This window comes from Zea mays, chromosome 4, assembly GCF_902167145.1.
Source record: "Zea mays cultivar B73 chromosome 4, Zm-B73-REFERENCE-NAM-5.0, whole genome shotgun sequence".
Taxonomy (NCBI): domain Eukaryota; kingdom Viridiplantae; phylum Streptophyta; class Magnoliopsida; order Poales; family Poaceae; genus Zea; species Zea mays.
This window is the reverse complement of record NC_050099.1, coordinates 163,209,681-163,229,947: the sequence shown is the minus strand read 5'-3', so window position 1 is coordinate 163,229,947 and position 20,267 is coordinate 163,209,681. Positions and strand designations below refer to the sequence as shown.

The window sequence follows — 20,267 nt, the reverse complement described above, 5'->3', positions numbered from 1 at the left end:
TGGCACCTGTATAACTTATACACTAGAGCAAACTAGTTAGTCCAATTATTTGTGTTGGGCAATTCAACCACCAAAATTAATTAGGAAAATAGATGTAAGCCTAATTCCCTTTCAACATGTAAAGGCATTTGGTGATTCTCAGCTAGTCGTCCAACAGGTGTTAGAAGAATATCAATGTTTTGATGGTACTCTAAATAGTTACTTTGAAAAATGTTGGAGCATAATCCATTCTTTTGACGAATTCAGTATTCGGTATGTCTCTAGAGTTGAGAATCATAGAGCTAACGATTTGGCACAAGATCCATCAGGTTATCGGGTAAAGAGAGGGAAATTTCACAATATTGAAAATCTGATAACCAGTGCAGAGCCAAATCCCCAAGTCGCGGACCGTCCGCGTGATGACGCCGGACTGTCCGGGGCTACCAGGGAAGTTCTCCTAATCGATTCGGCTGATAATGAAGCCGATGCAGGAGATTAGAGGACACCCATAACTAATTATTTACGGAATCCCAACGTTAGGACAGATAAGAACATTCGACGTACAACTTTCAAGTATGTTTTGATGAGTGATGAACTCTACCGCCGAACAGTCAACGACGTCCTGCTTAAGTGCTTGGGCTCAGATGATGCTATATTAGCCATGGCCGAAGTACATGAAGGAATTTGTAGTACCCATCAATCGGCTCCAAAGATGAAGTGGCTGTTGCGAAGGTCTGGTTTTTATTGGCCTAATATGATAGCTGATTGTTTCAAGTACTACAAGGGTTGCCAAGTGTGTCAAAAATTCGGTGACCTACAGTTGGTCCCTACAGCCGAATTACATCCTATCATCAAGCCTTGGCCTTTCAGAGGATGGGGATTAGACTTTATTGGGGAAATCCATCCTTCATCATCAAAGGGGCATCGGTTCGTGTTAGTTGCCACTGATTATTTCACCAAATGGACTGAAGCCGTTGCTCTAAAGAACATGACGCACAAGGAGGTAATTGAGTTCATAACTGAACATATTATTCATAGATTCGGCATTGCCTAGACCTTGACTACAGATCAAGGGACTTCTTTTATGTCAAAGGAGGTACGTGAATTTGCTGAATTATATAGAATTAAGTTGCTTAATTCATCTCCATACTATGCTCAGGCCAATGGACAGGCCGAGTCTAGTAATAGGACATTGATCAACTTGATAAAAAAGAAGATATATGATAATCCTAAGCATTGGCATAAGATTTTGTCCGAAGCTTTATGGGCTCATAGAATATCTAAACATAGTGCTACTAAAGTGTCTCCTTTTGAGCTTGTCTATGGGCAGGAAGCAGTGTTGCCTGTGGAAATAAGTTTGAATGCTGTCAGGTTCGCCAGACAAAATGAGCTAACCGTCATGGATTATTATAATTCAATGATGGATAATATTGATGAGGTGTCCGACAAGAGGGTGATAGCTTTGGGAGCAATAGAAAAGGACAAGATCAAAGTAGCCAGGGCCTACAACAAGAAGGTCAAAGCAAAGTCATTTCAAGTAGGGGACCTGGTGTGGAAGACCATCCTGCCTCTAAGGAGTAAAGACCGAAAGTTTGGTAAGTGGTCGCCAAGCTGGGAGGGTCCATATAAAGTAAAACAGGTAATGTCTGGTAATGCCTATTTATTGCAAACATTACAAGGCAAAGATTTACCCAAAGCCTTGAATGGGCGTTTCCTTAAGCAATACCATCCTAGTATGTGGCAAGATGCCTAAGAAAACCGATGTAATCACATCGAGTTATTTGCTTTTGGTTTGCTCAACTCCACCAAAAGGCAGGGGGGCATATGTTGAGCACCAAATGCAGGTGCGGACAGTCCGGCCCTGAGGCCGGACGGTCCGCGGTCCGGACGGTCCGCGCACGCGCAGAACAGATTAGGGTTCCGAGTTTTTCGCTGCGTTTGTTGGCGAAAATCGCGGGATTTGCTCCGAGTTCTGACGGTAAAGGGTCCAGACCCCCTCCTCTATAAATAGAGAGGTCTACGGTCGATTTGTAATCATCATCAATCGAATCAAACACTTCTATTTCGCATTTTATCCTAGGAGTAGTTCTAGTCTAGTTTAGGTTTAGCCTCTCGATGCCCAAATTCTTCGTCTCTCTTCGACTCTACGCCGATTAGAGGAGTCTAGGTCGGCCGGCCCGAGCCTAGACAGCCCCTAGGATCTCTCCTCCCCGACGGGGTCCCTCCCGGGAGCGAGATCCAGGCGTCGTCGGCGATCTTCCGCCGCCCCTGCGCACGCGCGGACCATCCGGCCCCCAGGGCGCGGACCGTCCGACCGTCAGGCAGAGGACCCTAGCCCCTGCGCCAGGTCGCGGACCGTCCACGCCTGACCAGAGAGCACCGCCGCCGGTTCTTCTTGAGTATTTAGCGCTCCGAAAAAGCGTCAACATACTTTTTGGCGACTCCGCTGGGGACAACACATCTAGACCTATCAAATCGGCCCTCAATGGCCGGTTTAAAGGATACCTCTGAAGTTTCCACCAGCAATATCATCACACCGACATGGGAAAACTTGCCGGCTGAAGAATAGCTCCTGTTCGAGGAGCGCCAGGAGCAGCTGATCCAAGAAGCAAAGGCGAAGTTCCTGGCCGACATCAAAGTGGACAGGAACAACAAAGTCGTTCGGCAACGGGCGACAGATCTGGCTTCGCTCCGACCTACTACGATTACCCCCAATGTAAGTAGAACCAACGAACTCCAATCTCTTAAAGCTTACATAGACGAACAACGAGAACAATTGCAACGTATCGTAGGGGATATACAAAATGATCATGAAAGGCTAGTGTGTGTGCTTGATAAGTCTACTATGGCAAATCTTCCTTCGCACGAGGTTGAATTGAGTGAGTACGCACATAATTCATCGGCTATAGGTTGTCACGACCAGTCACAACCCCTTTATGGGATGCCGATGGACATGTACCCTAGGCAACGAAAGCCTCCCACGCACATCGGCGATAAATTTACCGATCTGCGCATGTCCGGACCGACCGCACATGGGCGCGGACCGTCCGGGCCAGCGGCGGCCGATCCCATTTTTAGAAGCAAATTACCGAGACCTGCACCCAAGCTGCCACATGCCATGCAAACCCTAGATAGCCCATTCGGACCCTCTGCGTATGGCGCCAGACGGTCCGAATATAATATCGGACAGTCCGGCCACATGGCCGGACAGTCCGCGCACGGGGCCGGACGGTCCGCGTATTTAACCGGACGGTCCGGCACAGAGTTTTTTAAGGAGGATAGATATCCAACTCCGTATCCGTCCCAGCTAGACTCCCCATCTCACCATATGACACACCAGCACCATAATATAATCTATCAAACCCATGAGAGTGAGTACTTTCCGGCCCCTAGAAGGCCAGAAAGGAATGGCCAGTCCTATGAACCTCATAGGGCATGCATTAATGCGCTGCAAAACCCAAACCAACGGGGAGGAAAACAACATACCAACATCCAAACAAACTCACCCATATTGGACTAAAGAGCTGGTGGTCTCCCACCGGCTGCCATCGATATAGTAAGGGAAGAAATAGCTGGGGCGTTCCGAGATAAGCTCAGAGTTAGTATAGTCCCCGGGGGGCAGTCATATCGGAGACCTTATGATAGCCAGTTTGACCGGCTCCCATACCCACAAGGGACTAGAATACCTGAATTCGCAAAGTTTTCGGGTGACCAAGAAAAGAGCACGCGTGAACACATAGACCAGTTCTTAGCACAGTTAGGAGAATTGGCCGACACCGAAGCATTCCATATACGTTTATTTTCATTATCTTTAATAGGAACCGCATTCACATGGTATGCCACGCTCCCTCCTAACTCCATTTTGTCGTGGGGAGATTTAGAACAAAAATTTCACGAACATTTCTTCTCTGGCGATTATGAGCTAGATTTAGTAGACTTAGTAGCCCTACGACAAGAAAAAGATGAATCAGTTAGTGACTACATCCGGAGATTCCGGGATACGAGAAACCGATGCTTTCAAATTCATTTAACAGATAAACAACTGGCAGGAATAGCCTTTGATAGATTGCGCTATTATTTAAAAGAGAAATTAGAAGGCATCCAGTTCTTCACGCTAGCACAATTACATCAGAGAGCTTCGGCTTGTGAAAGCCGAAGCAAAGAACTAGTCAAAACGGTTCATCATAATGTCCATATAGTAGAACATAGTCAAAGTAGTTCGGACGGTGAACCAAAGGAAATTTACGCTGCCGAAATAGTTTGGCCTGAGCAGGCCAAATCTTCGGCTTGCTCCTCCTTGCAGCCAGTTCAAAAGAAACAGCAGGAGGAGATTAAGTTTACATTTAATGTTGGCAAATGTGATAAGATATTCAATGAATTACTAAAAAATGGTAACATTAAGATTCATTATATCGTTCCACCTGGCGACGAACTAAAGCGTCGCGCATATTGCAAGTGGCACAACTTATTTTCCCATGCCACTAATGATTGTAATGTGTTCCGACGACAAATCCAATCAGCCATTAATGAGGGACGATTGAAATTTCAGGAGGACAAAGAGTCCTTCCCAATGAATATGATTGACTTTAATGGCAAAAAAGTCCTAATTCGGCCCAGCACAGCCGATAAGGGCAAAGACAAAGAAGTCATCATCGACAATGCACGGGAGGTCGATGGAAACAACAAAATTGCTTGCAGGAAAGTGGTGGCCGAGAAGACTCTTGATGGAGGGGATACACTGAAGGTGACCATCACAAACTCTAGCACTGGAGGGCAAGTGCAGACAAGGGGACATGCGCAAGAACCCATACTACGCATCGCGGACGGTCCGGTGCCCAGGCGCGGACGGTCCGTGACATCGCCAGACGGTCCGGAGCGTTCCAGCGGACGGTCCAGCAACACCGAAGAACCAAGGCGACCTCGTACCTTCAAACCACGACGACCAGAAATAGGTACGTGGAAAACTAACACGTTCAAGGCAACTGGTCGGTTGGTAAAATCCAGCCCAACCTTTGATCAATTATTGTCTAAATATGTGAAAAAGAAGGCTGGCCCCAGCGACCAGCCACCAAAGCAACCTCGCTTACCCACCCAGGTGCGACGACAGGTTAGGCCGATTGGATCACCGCACCAATCGGAAAGGACAAGAGGTCATAATGTTCAATCAAGACCTAACGTACCTGCATGGACACCCCCACCACCATATCCACCTATGACATATCCATACACATACATACCTCCACCATATGTCCCAAATCAAATGTGGGGCATGCCACCATACCCATTTGGGATGCCACAGTACCCCGCTTGGGGGGCACCCCAAACATCTGTGTTCAATAGGTTGACACCTCCAGTACAAGACCGATTGAGAGCCCCTCAATCTGGTCCACGAGCACAGGCCCAACAAGATTGCCGAACAACTCGACCCCAAAGGCTGACTAATCCGGCAGGGGGCATACAGCTACAACCTCCAACAATGCGAAAAAAGGAGACGTCATTAAAATAGGAACGACAGATGTCGTCGTACAACAAAGTAACGAAGGGCCAATGATTTTTGGTGAATCGGCCAACACAAACAAAAAAAGAAGGTATGGCTATCAACAAAACAACCGATCCAAAATACTCCATGCCCCGATGGTGCCCATCGGGATTGACACGATCACAAAAGCGAAAATTACAGCGCCTCAGAGCAAAGGAGAATCAGGAAAAGGAGGCGGAAAGAATATTCAATGACACGCATCCGCAGTATCCGCCACCACAAAAGAGATGGAGACCAAAGGCCGTTGAGAAAAATCAAACGACCACAAAGATAGAAAATAAAACGACAACTGTGCATCTCTCTGCAGGTATGGTAGACTGTCCGACTATAAAGGCCGGATCATCTGCACAGGACGCGGACCATCCGACCCCTGAGGCTGAACCATCCGCACTACACCAAGACACCTCCGACGACATACCGACGCCCATGGAGGAAGACGACCTGCAAGGAGAAGACCTGGTCGACTATGGAGCTACGCCAGAACACTTAGAAAATTAGGAAAGCAAGGTGACGAATTGGTCAGGATCAGTATGACGCTCGGCGGTGTTAGGACTGACAGTTCGATCAAAGCTAAAGGGATCACGTCCGTTGAGTCAACCATCGAGACCAAGGCCACTGCATACCATCCTAGTAAGTGGCAAGATGCCTAAGAAAACCGATGTGATCACATCAAGTTAGTTGCTTTTGGTTCGCTTAGCTCCACCAAAAGGCAGGGGGCATATGTTGAGCACCATTTTGAGTGCGCGGACGGTCCGGCCCTGGGGCCGGACGGTCCGCGGTCCGGACAGTCCGCGCCTATGGGCCGGACGGTCCGCGCAGGCGCAGAACAGATTAGGGTTCCGAGTTTCTTGCTATGTTTGTTGGCGAAAATCTCGAGATAAGCTCGAAAATTAGTTTGTAAAGGGTCCAGCCCCCCTCCTCTATAAATAGAGAGGTATACGGCCGATTTGTAATCATCAACCGAATCAATACAACTTCTATTTCGCATTTTATCCTAGGAGTAGTTCTAGTCTTATGTTGAGCACCATTTTGAGTGTGTGGACGGTCCGGCCCTGGGGCCGGACGGTCCGCGGTCCGGATAGTCCGCGCCTATGGGCCGGACGGTCCGCGCAGGCGCAGAACAGATTAGGGTTCCGAGTTTCTTGCTATGTTTGTTGGCGAAAATCTCGGGATAAGCTCGGAAATTAGTTTGTAAAGGGTCCAGCCCCCCTCCTCTATAATAGAGAGGTATACGACCGATTTGTAATCATCAATCGAATCAATACAACTTCTATTTCGCATTTTATCCTAGGAGTAGTTCTAGTCTAGTTTAGGTTTAGCCTCTCGATCCCCAAATTCTTCGCTTCTCTTCGACTCTACGCTGATTAGAGGAGTCTAGGTCGGCCGGCCCGAGCCTAGACAACCCCTAGGATCTTTCCTCCCCGACGGGGTCCCTCCCGGGAGCGAGATCCAGGCCGCCACCGGCGACTTCCGCCGCCCCTGCGCACGTGCGGACCGTCCGGCCCTAGGGCGCGGACCGTCTGGCCGTCAGGCAGGAAACCCTAGCCCCTGCGCCAGGTCGCGGACCGTCCGGCCCCAGGCCGCGGACCGTCCGCGCCTGACCAGAGAGCACCGCCGCCGGTTCTTCTTGAGTATTTGGCGCTCCGAAAAAGCGTCAACATACTTTTTGGCGACTCTGCTGGGGACAACACATCTAGACCTATGAAATCGGCCCTCAATGGCCGGTTCAAAGGATAGCTCTGAAGTTTCCACCAGCAATATCATCACACCGACATGGGAAAACTTGTCGGCTGAAGAACAGCTCCTGTTCGAGGAGCGCCAGGAGCAGCTGATCCAAGAAGCAAAGGCGAAGTTCCTGGCTGACTTCAAAGTGGACAGGAACAACAAAGTCGTTCGGCAACGGGCGACAGATCTGGCTTCGCTCCGACCTATTACGATTACCCCCAATGTAAGTAGCACCAACGAACTCCAATCTCTTAAAGCTTACATAGACGAACAACGAGAACAATTGCAACGTATCGTAGGGGATATACAAAATGATCATGAAAGGCTAGTGCGTGTGCTTGATAAGTCTACTATGGCAAATCTTCCTTCGCACGAGGTTGAATTGAGTGAGTACGCACATAATTCATCGGCTACAGGTTGTCACGACCAGTCACGACCCCTTTATGGGATGCCGATGGACATGTACCCTAGGCAACGATAGCCTCCCACGCACATCGACGATAAATTTGCCGATCTGCGCATGTCCGGACCGACCGCACATGGGCGCGGACCTTCCGGGCCAGCGGCGGCCGATCCCATTTTTAGAAGCAAATTACCGAGACCTGCACCCAAGCCGCCACATGTCATGCAAACCCTAGATAGCCCATTCGGACCATCAGCATATGGCGCCAGACAATCCGAATATAATGTCGGACAGTCCGGCCACATGGCCGGACAGTCCGCGCACGGGGCCGGATGGTCCGTGTATTTAACCGGACGGTCCGGCACAGAGTTTTTTAAGGAGGATGGATATCCAACTCCGTATCTGTCCCAGCTAGACTCCCCATCTCACCATATGACACACCAGCACCATAATATAATCTATCAAACCCATGAGAGTGAGTACTTTCTGGCCCCTAGAAGGCCAGAAAGGAATGGCCAGTCCTATGAACCTCATAGGGCATGCATTAATGCGCTGCAAAACCCAAACCAACGGGGAGGAAAACAACATACCAACATCCAAACAAACTCACCCATATTGGACCAAAGAGTCGGTGGTCTCCCACCAGCTGTCATCGATATAGTAAGGGAGGAAATAGCTGGGGCGTTCCGAGATAAGCTCAGAGTTAGTATAGTCCCCGGGGGGCAGTCATATCGGAGACCTTATGATAGCCAATTTGACCGGCTCCCATACCCACAAGGGACTAGAATACCTGAATTCGCAAAGTTTTCGGGTGACCAAGAAAAGAGCACGCGTGAACACATAGACCAGTTCTTAGCACAGTTAGGAGAATTGGCCGACACCGAAGCATTCCGTATACGTTTATTTTCATTATCTTTAATAGGAACTGCATTTACATGGTATGCCACGCTCCCTCCTAACTTCATTTTGTCGTGGGGAGATTTAGAACAAAAATTTCACGAACATTTCTTCTCTGGCGATTATGAGCTAGATTTAGTAGACTTAGTAGCCCTACGACAAGAAAAAGATGAATCGGTTAGTGACTACATCCGGAGATTCCGGGATACGAGAAACCGATGCTTTCAAATTCATTTAACAGATAAACAACTGGCGGGAATAGCCTTTGATGGATTGCGCTATTATTTAAAAGAGAAATTAGAAGGCATCCAGTTCTTCACAAAAAGTATGTTGACGCTTTTTCCGAGCGCCAAATACTCAAGAAGAACCGGCGGCGGTGCTCTCTGGTCAGGCGCGGACGGTCCGCGGCCTAGGGTCGGACGGTCCGCGACATGGCGCAGGGGCTAGGGTCCTCTGCCTGACGGCCAGACGGTTCGCGCCCTGGGGGCCGGACGGTCCGCGCGTGCGCAGGGGCGGCGGAAGATCGCCGGCGGCGCCTGGATCTCGCTCTCGGGAGGGACCCCGTCGGGGAGGAGAGGTCCTAGGGGTTGTCTAGGCTCGGGCCGATCGACCTAGACTCCTCTAATCGGCGTAGAGTCGAAGAGAGGCGAAGAATTTGGGGATCGAGAGGCTAAACCTAAACTAGACTAGAACTACTCCTAGGATAAAATGCGAAATAGAAGTGTTTGATTTGATTGATGATTACAAATCGGTCGTATACCTCTCTATTTATAGAGGAGGGGGGCTGGACCCTTTACAAACTAATTTCCGAGCTTATCCCGAGATTTTCGCCAACAAACATAGCAAGAAACTCGGAACCCTAATCTGTTCTGCGCCTGCGCGGACCGTCCGGCCCATAGGCGCGGACTGTCCGGACCGCGGACCGTCCGGCCCAGGGCCGGACCGTCCACGCACTCAAAATGGTGCTCAACATATGCCCCCTGCCTTTTGGTGGAGCTAAGCGAACCAAAAGCAACTAACTCGATGTGATCACATCGGTTTTATTAGGCATCTTGCCACTTACTAGGATGGTACGCAGTGGCCTTGGTCTCGATGGTTGACTCAACGGACGTGATCCCTTTAGCTTTGATCGAACTGTCAGTCCCAACACCGCCGAGCGTCATACTGGTCCTGACCAATTCGTCAACTTGCTTTCCTAATTTTCTAAGTGTTCTGGCGTAGCTCCGTAGTCGACCAGGTCTTCTCCTTGCAGGTCGTCTTCCTCCATGGGCGTCGGTACGTCGTCGGAGGTGTCTTGGTGTAGTGCGGATGGTTCGGCCTCAGGGTTCGGATGGTCCGCGTCCTGTGCAGATGATCCGGCCTTTATAGCTGGACAGTCTACCATACCTGCAGAGAGATGCACAGTTGTCTTTTTATTTTCTATCTTTGTGGTCGTTTGATTTTTCTCAATGGCCTTTGGTCTCCATCTCTTTTGTGGTGGCGGATACTGCGGATGTGTGTCATTGAATATTCTTTCCGCCTCCTTTTCCTGATTCTCCTTTGCTCTGAGGCGCTGTAATTTTTGCTTTTGCGATCGTGTCAATCCCGATGGGCACCATCGGGGCATGGAGTATTTTGGATCGGCTGTTTTGTTGATAGCCATACCTTTTTTTGTGTTGGCCGATTCACCAAAAATCATTGGCCCTTCGTTACTTTGTTGTACGACGACATCTGTCGTTCCTATTTTAATGACGTCTCCTTTTTTCGCATTGTTGGAGGTTGTAGCTGTATGCCCCCCTGCCGGATTAGTTAGCCTTTGGGGCCGAGTTGTTCGGCAATCTTGTTGGGCCTGTGCTCGTGGACCAGATTTAGGGGCTCTCAATCGGTCTTGTACTGGAGGTGTCAACCTATTGAACACAGATGTTTGGGGTGCCCCCCAAGCGGGGTACTGTGGCATCCCAAATGGGTATGGTGGCATGCCCCACATTTGATTTGGGACATATGGTGGAGGTGTGTATGTGTATGTGTATGGATATGGCATAGGTGGATATGGTGGTGGGGTGTCCATGCAGGTACGTTAGGTCTTGATTGAACATTATGACCTCTTGTCCTTTCCGATTGGTACGGTGATCCAATCGGCCTAACCTGTCGTCGCACCTGGGTGGGTAAGCGAGGTTGCTTTGGTGGCCGGTCGCTGGGGCCAGCCTTCTTTTTCACATATTTAGACAATAATTGATCAAAGGTCGGGCTGGATTTTACCAACCGACCAGTTGCCTTGAACGTGTTAGTTTTCCACGTACCTATTTCTGGTCGTCGTGGTTTGAAGGTACGAGGTCGCCTTGGTTCTTCGGCGTTGCTGGACCGTCCGCTGGAACGCTCCGGACCGTCTGGCGATGTCACGGACCGTCCGCACCTGGGAACCGGACCGTCTGTGATGCGTAGTATGGGTTCTTGCGCATGTCCCCTTGTCTGCACTTGCCCTCCAGTGTCAGAGTTTGTGATGGTCACCTTCAGTGTCTCCCCTCCATCAGGAGTCTTCTCGGCCACCACTTTCCTGCAAGCAATTTTGTTGTTTCCATCAACCTCCCGTGCGTTGTCGATGATGACTTCTTTGTCTTTGCCCTTATCGGCTGTGCTGGGCCGAATTAGGACTTTTTTGCCATTGAAGTCAATCATATTCATTGGGAAGGACTATGTGTCCTCCTGAAATTTCAATCGTCCCTCATTAATGGCCGATTGGATTTGTCGTCGGAACACATTACAATCATTAGTGGCATGGGAAAATAAGTTGTGCCACTTGCAATATGCGCGACGCTTTAGTTCGTCGGCAGGTGGAACGATATAATCAATCTTAACGTTACCATTTTTTAGTAATTCATCGAATATCTTATCATATTTGCCAACATTAAATGTAAACTTAATCTCCTCATGTTGTTTCTTTTGAACTGGCTGCAAGGAGGAGCAAGCCGAAGATTTGGCCTGCTCAGGCCAAACTATTTCGGCAGTGTAAATTTCCTTTGGTTCACCGTCCGAACTACTTTGACTATGTTCTACTATATGAACATTATGATGAACCGTTTTGACTAGTTCTTTGCTTCGGCTTTCACAAGCCGAAGCTCTCTGATGTAATTGTGCTAGCGTGAAGAACTGGATGCCTTCTAATTTCTCTTTTAAATAATAGCGCAATCCATCAAAGGCTATTCCCGCCAGTTGTTTATCTGTTAAATGAATTTGAAAGCATCGGTTTCTCGTATCCCGGAATCTCCGGATGTAGTCACTAACCGATTCATCTTTTTCTTGTCGTAGGGCTACTAAGTCTACTAAATCTAGCTCATAATCGCCAGAGAAGAAATGTTCGTGAAATTTTTGTTCTAAATCTCCCCACGACAAAATGGAGTTAGGAGGGAGCGTGGCATACCATGTGAATGCAGTTCCTATTAAAGATAATGAAAATAAACGTATACGGAATGCTTCGGTGTCGGCCAATTCTCCTAACTGTGCTAAGAACTGGTCTATGTGTTCACGCGTGCTCTTTTCTTGGTCACCCAAAAACTTTGCGAATTCAGGTATTCTAGTCCCTTGTGGGTATGGGAGCCGGTCAAACTGGCTATCATAAGGTCTCCGATATGACTGCCCCCCGGGGACTATACTAACTCCGAGCTTATCTCGGAACACCCCAGCTATTTCCTCCCTTACTATATCGATGGCAGCCAGTGGGAGACCACCGGCTCTTTGGTCCAATATGGATGAGTTTGTTTGGATGTTGGTATGTTGTTTTCCTCCTCGTTGGTTTGGGTTTTGCAGCGCATTAATGCATGCCCTATGAGGTTCATAGGACTGGCCATTCCTTTCTGGCCTTCTAGGGACCGGAAAGTACTCACTCTCATGAGTTTGATAGATTATATCATGGTGCTGGTGTGTCATATGGTGAGATGGGGAGTCTAGCTGGGACGGATACGGAGTTGGATATCCATCCTCCTTAAAAAACTCTGTGCCGGACCGTCCGGTTAAATACGCGGACCGTTCGGCCCCGTGCGCGGACTGTCCGGCTATGTGGCCGGACTGTCCGACATTATATTCGGACTGTCTGGCGCCATACGCAGAAGGTCCGAATGGGCTATCTAGGGTTTGCACGACATGTGGCGGATTGAGTGCAGGTCTCGGTAATTTGCTTCTAAAAATGGGATCGGCCGCCGCTGGCCCGGACGGTCCGCGCCCATGTGCGGTCGGTCCGGACATGCGCAGATCGGCAAATTTATCGCCGATGTGCGTGGGAGGCTGTCGTTGCCTAGGGTACATGTCCATCGGCATCCCATAAAGGGGTTGTGACTGGTCGTGACAACCTGTAGCCGATGAATTATGTGCGTACTCACTCAATTCAACCTCGTGCGAAGGAAGATTTGCCATAGTAGACTTATCAAGCACACGCACTAGCCTTTCATGATCATTTTGTATATCCCCTACGATACGTTGCAATTGTTCTCGTTGTTCGTCTATGTAAGCTTTAAGAGATTGGAGTTCGTTGGTGCTACTTACATTGGGGGTAATCGTAGTAGGTCGGAGCGAAGCCAAATCTGTCGCTCGTTGCCGAACGACTTTGTTGTTCATGTCCACTTTGAAGTCGGCCAGGAACTTCGCCTTTACTTCTTGGATCAGCTGCTCCTGGCGCTCCTCGAACAGGAGCTGTTCTTCAGCCGGCAAGTTTTCCCATGTCGGTGTGATGATATTGCTGGTGGAAACTTCAGAGCTATCCTTTGAACCGGCCATTGAGGGCCGATTTGATAGGTCTAGATGTGTTGTCCCCAGCGGAGTCGCCAAAAAGTATGTTGACGCTTTTTCGGAGCGCCAAATACTCAAGAAGAACCCACGGCGGTGCTCTCTGGTCAAGCGCGGACGGTCCGCGCGTGCGCAGGGGCGGCGGAAGATCGCCGGCGACGCCTGGATCTCGCTCCCGGGAGGGACCCCGTCGGGGAGGAGAGATCCTAGAGGTTGTCTAGGCTCGGGCCGGCCGACCTAGACTCCTCTAATCGGCGTAGAGTCGAAGAGAGGCGAAGAATTTGGGGATCGAGAGACTAAACCTAAATTAGACTAGAACTACTCCTAGGATAAAATGTGAAATAGAAGTGTTTGATTCGATTGATGATTATAAATCGGCCGTATACCTCTCTATTTATAGAGTAGGGGGCTGGATCCTTTACAAACTAATTTCCGAGCTTATCCCGAGATTTTCGCCAACAAACATAGCAAGAACTCGGAACCCTAATCTGTTCTGTGCGTGCGCGGACCGTCCGGCCCATAGGCGCGGACTGTCCGGACCGCGGACTGTCCGGGCCGGACCGTCCGCGCACTCAAAATGGTGCTCAACACCTGCTCAAGAAAACGATCGCCGTTGATGACATCTGCGAGGTATGTTCTGCAGAACCGGAGTCAACGTCGCACATCTCTTCCCCAGATCGTCGTTGATGACATCTGTGATCGGCGCCAGTATCATCGACGACATCTGCTGCTCCAACCTACACCGGCTACCTCACCCTCTGCCACCTACAGCAGAACGTCTTCCTCGACCTTTGCAACACTCTGCTACTGGCACCTCTGGAAGCAGCGCAACAATTATGTCTTGTAGATAGATCTATCCTCGTTAGCAGTCACCCTCCGTGCATGCATCGTGGACGCCCGCCTATGAGCATACCGCCTGAAAAACAATGGCTCTGCCCAAGCGATCGCTTGGTGTGGATGGCTCTCTCACGCCCTCTCGTGCTTGTCATTCTCCTTTGCCTCCCTTGGGTGGTGTTCTTCTTGGCCTTCAAAGGTCTAACATACGAGGTGGGGGTTTCCTACTACATCAAGAAAATAAAAAAAGAAGTTCGCTATAATATTTAAATAAAAAATAAGTTCGTTATAAAATTTAAGAATGGGATCGAGTTTTCTATTTATTTTGATATAAATTTAATTTAGGCCCGTAATAAATTACGAAGAAAACATTTGGATCGTTCCCCCTCTAGCTAAAATACGCAATGATTCAGAGTTCAAATCTAAGACATGTTAAATTCAATGCACTGCACGATAACATTTTTCTTGAAATATTTAATGATTCGGTTATATATATAGCACACTAATAATAAGAAATTTATAACTGTCACCCAAGGAATCAAAGAATCATAACGCATTAATCCCTACTAGTCCCTACACCTAGCTTTACAACCTGCATGCGGGTCGGCCAAATAGCTTTCGCAACAGATCTTGGTTTTTTTTTTTTTCTGTCAACGAAATCTCATCTGCTTGACACGTCAGCACGTCCCGTGGCGCCGGGCGCCGGCGCCGACCTTGCGTCCGCGCGGGCGGCGGCCTCGGGCGCGGGGCCTCACGACGACGGTCTTGGACTCGCCCCAGGCCGAGAAGGACTCCCTCTCCTCGTCCGAGTTGTCGCACTCGGGGAACGGCCCGTCCGCGTACCGCACGGCGTCGTAGCACACCGTGTACGTCATCCGGCGCGCCCTGAAGGCGCGCATGGCCGCGCGCTCCCGCGGCGTCATGACGGCGGCGTAGTAGTCGGCCGTCACGAGCCCGAGGAGGTCCTCCTGGTCCCGGAGCACCGGATCGTCGGCGCGGGAGCCGACGATGACCAGCCCGGAGAAGTCGGACGCGAACGGCGCGTGCTTGTAGTTGACCTTGTACTTGCCCCCGTCCGTGGCCCACGCGGACCCGTCCCAGATGGTGGCGTACACCGCCATCGGCTTCGCCGGGAAGTCGCCGCCCATGTCCGGGTGCCGGACCACCTCCCGGATCGGCGTGTCGTCGACGTAGAAGCTGCATATATAGATTGAACACGCATGCAGTAAGTAATCACTGATCAATGTAGAGACTAGTAGAGAGTACGTAGCGCTGCTTTCTAGTTTACTGGTGACTGTGCCACTGTGATGCGTACATGATGTGGGTGGGAGCCCAGAGAATGGTGTTACAAAATATATGTTACAAAGTTACATGTCATATAGTGACCAATCCAAGGGGCTCGACGAACACATCCCCAAGGGACACACCCCTTGGGGATGACCCCTGTCACTTGTATATAAACAAGTTCCTCCCTGCAATAAACACAACTGTGATTGTCTCTGCCATTTGTCTCTCTCAATTCTCATTTGCCACTGAGTATACTTCAACACGTTATCAGCACGAAGTGTACTATAGAATGATTAGTGTAAGTGACCATTTATCTCTGTTGATCAACATTTATCAAACAGTAGGTCCAACTTACTAGAAGTATGTCATTGATCTTGTACCTGGGGATCTTCTATAGATATCCAAGATCAGTATATCCAAACATAAGGAGAGCATGAGTACATCTAGAGATCATAACTCGATCTCATGTGCTGTTAGCTAGCAAATCATTGCAAAGCAATATCCGGCCGGATGCTCTTGCAAGATACAATAGCACATCTCATGATCCGAAAGAATCAAATAACAATGATTCTCTCATATTGAATTTCTTCAATATATGTTGGATATAGACAATTTTTGTATCCAAGATACTCAAGATAGTTTACTTCGAATTGAAAATCTCTTTCAATTCATATCTTCTATCTCGAACTCCGTCGATAAGTAATGTATGTTTAGAAATATGTTGCACATATTTATATTGAACATACTATTCTTTGTGTATCCTTTCAGAAGGAAGGATTCACTAGGTCGAATGTACCATATTTGACCAGGATGCTCTAAGTCACAAAGACTTTCCAAGCATTGCAAATTTGTGATTGGTGATTATGTATTTGGAATCCTTCAAGACTCCATAAATACCATAATCCAGTGACCACATATGCACATGTTGTCACTACATCTATCAACTGCAAAGATAGATGATTTACTGCCCATAATATTGTATCGGAATTTTACTACTCACGGTAGAAGAGAATTTATAGCATTAAAATAATGCTTGGGTTTGCGTATAAACCCAGTTGCTACTAGCCATGCTTTCTCACCACCTCATTGTTTCCAAGTCCATGAAAACAAACTTGTATCCACAGTAAGATACCTTGAAGTGAAAATAAGTTAACACTTCTTTCCGGTGAGCAAGGCTATCTCTGCAATATTGTATCACTCAACAAGATCCAGTTTGAGCATACTCGTGCTCTGCTATGGCCATAGTCTTTTGGATCACTTGGAGCGCATATACAATTGCTGAGATGTATGTGTCGACACTTGTAGCTTTCAAATAACACAATTCTCCAGTTGACATAAAGTCATTTTTTATGTACCCTTATGATTCCTCGTGAAATCCCAAAACGAGAATCAAGGGCTTCCGATAACCTAGCCTCATCAGTGTGCACTGAGCTAGGTTGTGAATGTCTTCCATTCACAGGATAATCCATATCCTCTAGGTGTCTACCAACACTAGGTTGGTTACCAACGAATAGTTGGTCTGCATTTACTATCTCAGAAGGCATAGCCTTCAGCTGCTTGCAAGCATCTTAATCCCAATTTGTGGCCATACTTCTCCCCCTCTTATTTACAACAACGTTGCAATAGGGAGTTTAGTGGTGTTCCATTTAACCACTCTTTCTGGCACTTCCACATAGGATTAATTTGAGTGACACCTCATAGTAAATGCACATGGCAGTTAATTTGCAACTTCTTGCAAATCATTCGAACCCAAAGGTTCAGTTTTAGTACGTGATCCTGAGCCTGAATGCTTACTGCATTCATTATAATTTCCTGGCATTCATTTTTGGTACTTGAAATCTCCCCCTAATGCCTGGAAAAGCTCATGATTCAAGCAAGCGTACGGGCCATAAATAGAATCTTATGAAGAGATTCTAAAACTTAATGATCGACGGATAATGAATTCTCACATAGATCCCCAGTTTTCTGTGTGCCCATATATGTACGCTGCGGTGGTGAGATTGGGAACATACCCAATGTACGCATGGGAAATCTTTCTTGGATTCCCACGTACTAAAACCATAGGGGAACTTGTACATGCAGTACATGCAGTTAATCACAAGTCAGGAGCGTGCAAAACTTCCTGACTCCAACCATAACCAGTTGGAAATGACAATTCATTACTGATGGTCATTAATGATCTGAAATTTTCGAATCTATCACAGATTCATCATATCCTTTATGGATATCATTCTAAATACCAAGACAAACAATCATTATTGTAAGCATATTTGGTAAATTCAGTAGTGTGGAGGCTAATGTGCTCAAGCTTGAGACATTATTACTTAATGGTCATGTGTTGTCCAAAGGACACACTTCAGGTCATCATATAGATGCACCAAATAACCATATAAAGCCTTCAATGTCCATACCATCTATGTAATGGACCACACTCGTTCCTTTGAAACAATTCAAAGAACTTAACCAATTCAGATCAGATTTTAAGATAAGAGGGACTTAAAATCTCATTCCCAATGATACTCATCAAGTATCCATCTTATGGGAAAAACATGACCAACAGAATTGTCCATAACTTTTCATTTCATCCCAATAATGGAATTACCAATTCAGTCTTACCCAGCATGGTAAGTATCATCACATGAAAAGTTATAACATATGCAACACTTTGTATGGGAGGATGTATGTAGAATACAGTCCATAAGAAATGTTTCTGAGAAACATATGCAATATCCATCACTATCACTTTGTGTTTCCACATGATAGTAATTATATGGATATCTCTATAATATGGTAAGATAACAATTAGGATATATCAACACATCCTTGATACTTCCATTACCAAAAGGGGACTGGATATTAACATATCATGATATCGCGCAAAGCGATTGTCAAAATATTCTTTCCTCTTTCCAAAGGAATATGAGAATATTTTGTTTCCCCACTTATAGAGTTTGTGGCTCAATTCTCCACATTGCATGTTTCTTCCTCAATTGGAAGAATCCCTGTACAAGTTTGCACAACTCAAATCAATGAGTCTTCAACTCCCTTGATGAGTTGGTTCAACTCTAATCGATGAGATTGTTTAACTCAAATTCATATGAGTTTTTACACTCAAATCACATGAGTGTGTTCAACTCACATTGCATGAGTTGAACCTATCACAACATCAATTATGAGATTATACCAAATCTCATGCATCATTTATATAGTACTCAAAAGCGAATCATCTAACAAAGTGGTCTTCTCTTAGAAAAAGAAGTGTTGTTACATGATTAGTCCAAATCATGAATTACACAACTAACCACTGTTATCATGTCAGATGGAAGGTTGAAGTACACTTCATATCTTAGCTTTCATGAGTAGTATGCATCTATTGGTATTTCATATACAAGATTAGATGCTTAGGCATACAACACTATACCATGTATAGTGTAATGACAAAAGAGTTTGTCATACTCATTGCCCTTCCCTTTTTTAATGTGCTTATATATTTGCTTTCAAGCAAAAATATTTGAATACAAAGTGTTAGTCTACAACATAATGTAGACACATACTCATAAGTCCACAAGTCTTATGATTTTCTTTGCTATTCATTTTGCGCTTGCATATCAAGCCGCAAAAGCACATAAGTTCTTTTCATAAGAACCATAAGAGAAAGAGAGCATCTCATTTCCTCCAAAATGAAGAGGTGAATTCCCATATTATGCAAAAATGAAATGAACATATCCAATGAACATTAAGGATAATTAAGCCCATTAGGCGAGTTCATCAAACTCTATTAAATAATTATCCTTCAAATGGCATAACCATTTTCTGATGTTGTAATATGCCACAAAATATATCATATCTTTATATGTTGGAGAATTCCAGGTATCGCATAAAGTGTACCAAAGGATTTTTGAAAATTGGTGTACACAACGTAGATAATCTCCATGTAATGAAACAGTGGAGTAGATCTCCCAGTAGTGGGCAAAACTTTTGCTGCCTGAAAGCATGGTCTCTGGGCTGATATATTCAAAGAACATACCGCAGCCAATGCTTAGGACTCCACTAACCTGTGCTTGACCAAAATTTCAAAAATAAAATGGAAATCACCATAAAGGTGAATAACCAACATCACATCTCCAACATATCTACTTGGAAGAACACATAGGTAATCATCATAACCATATGATGTAGACCTCTTACTGATGGGCAAATAACATTTTGCTGTCTAAAAGCTTGGTCTCAGGGCAAATAAATTCCAAGAACTTATTGCAGCCAAAGCTTAGATCTCCATCATGTGTTTAATAATCCCAAGTACAAGATATGTGTACTTCTGGCACCTCTGGAAGCAGCGCAACAATTATGTCTTGTAGATAGATCTATCCTCGTTAGCAGTCACCCTCCGTGCATGCATCGTGGACGCCCGCCTATGAGCATACCGCCTGAAAAACAATGGCTCTGCCCAAGCGATCGCTTGGTGTGGATGGCTCTCTCACGCCCTCTCGTGCTTGTCATTCTCCTTTGCCTCCCTTGGGTGGTGTTCTTCTTGGCCTTCAAAGGTCTAACATACGAGGTGGGGGTTTCCTACTACATCAAGAAAATAAAAAAAGAAGTTCGCTATAATATTTAAATAAAAAATAAGTTCGTTATAAAATTTAAGAATGGGATCGAGTTTTCTATTTATTTTGATATAAATTTAATTTAGGCCCGTAATAAATTACGAAGAAAACATTTGGATCGTTCCCCCTCTAGCTAAAATACGCAATGATTCAGAGTTCAAATCTAAGACATGTTAAATTCAATGCACTGCACGATAACATTTTTCTTGAAATATTTAATGATTCGGTTATATATATAGCACAC

General features: G+C 46.6%; 1 protein-coding gene across 1 annotated transcript; it reads right to left on the bottom strand.

Moving 5' to 3' along the window:
- Positions 1-14,635: 14,635 nt before the first annotated feature.
- Positions 14,636-15,481, bottom strand: LOC103655627 (probable xyloglucan endotransglucosylase/hydrolase protein 30; the record flags this gene model as incomplete). Its single annotated transcript, XM_020552213.2, has 1 exon — positions 14,636-15,481. A coding segment is annotated over one exon (672 nt), but the record flags the coding sequence as incomplete, so codon positions are not given.
- Positions 15,482-20,267: the final 4,786 nt, after the last annotated feature.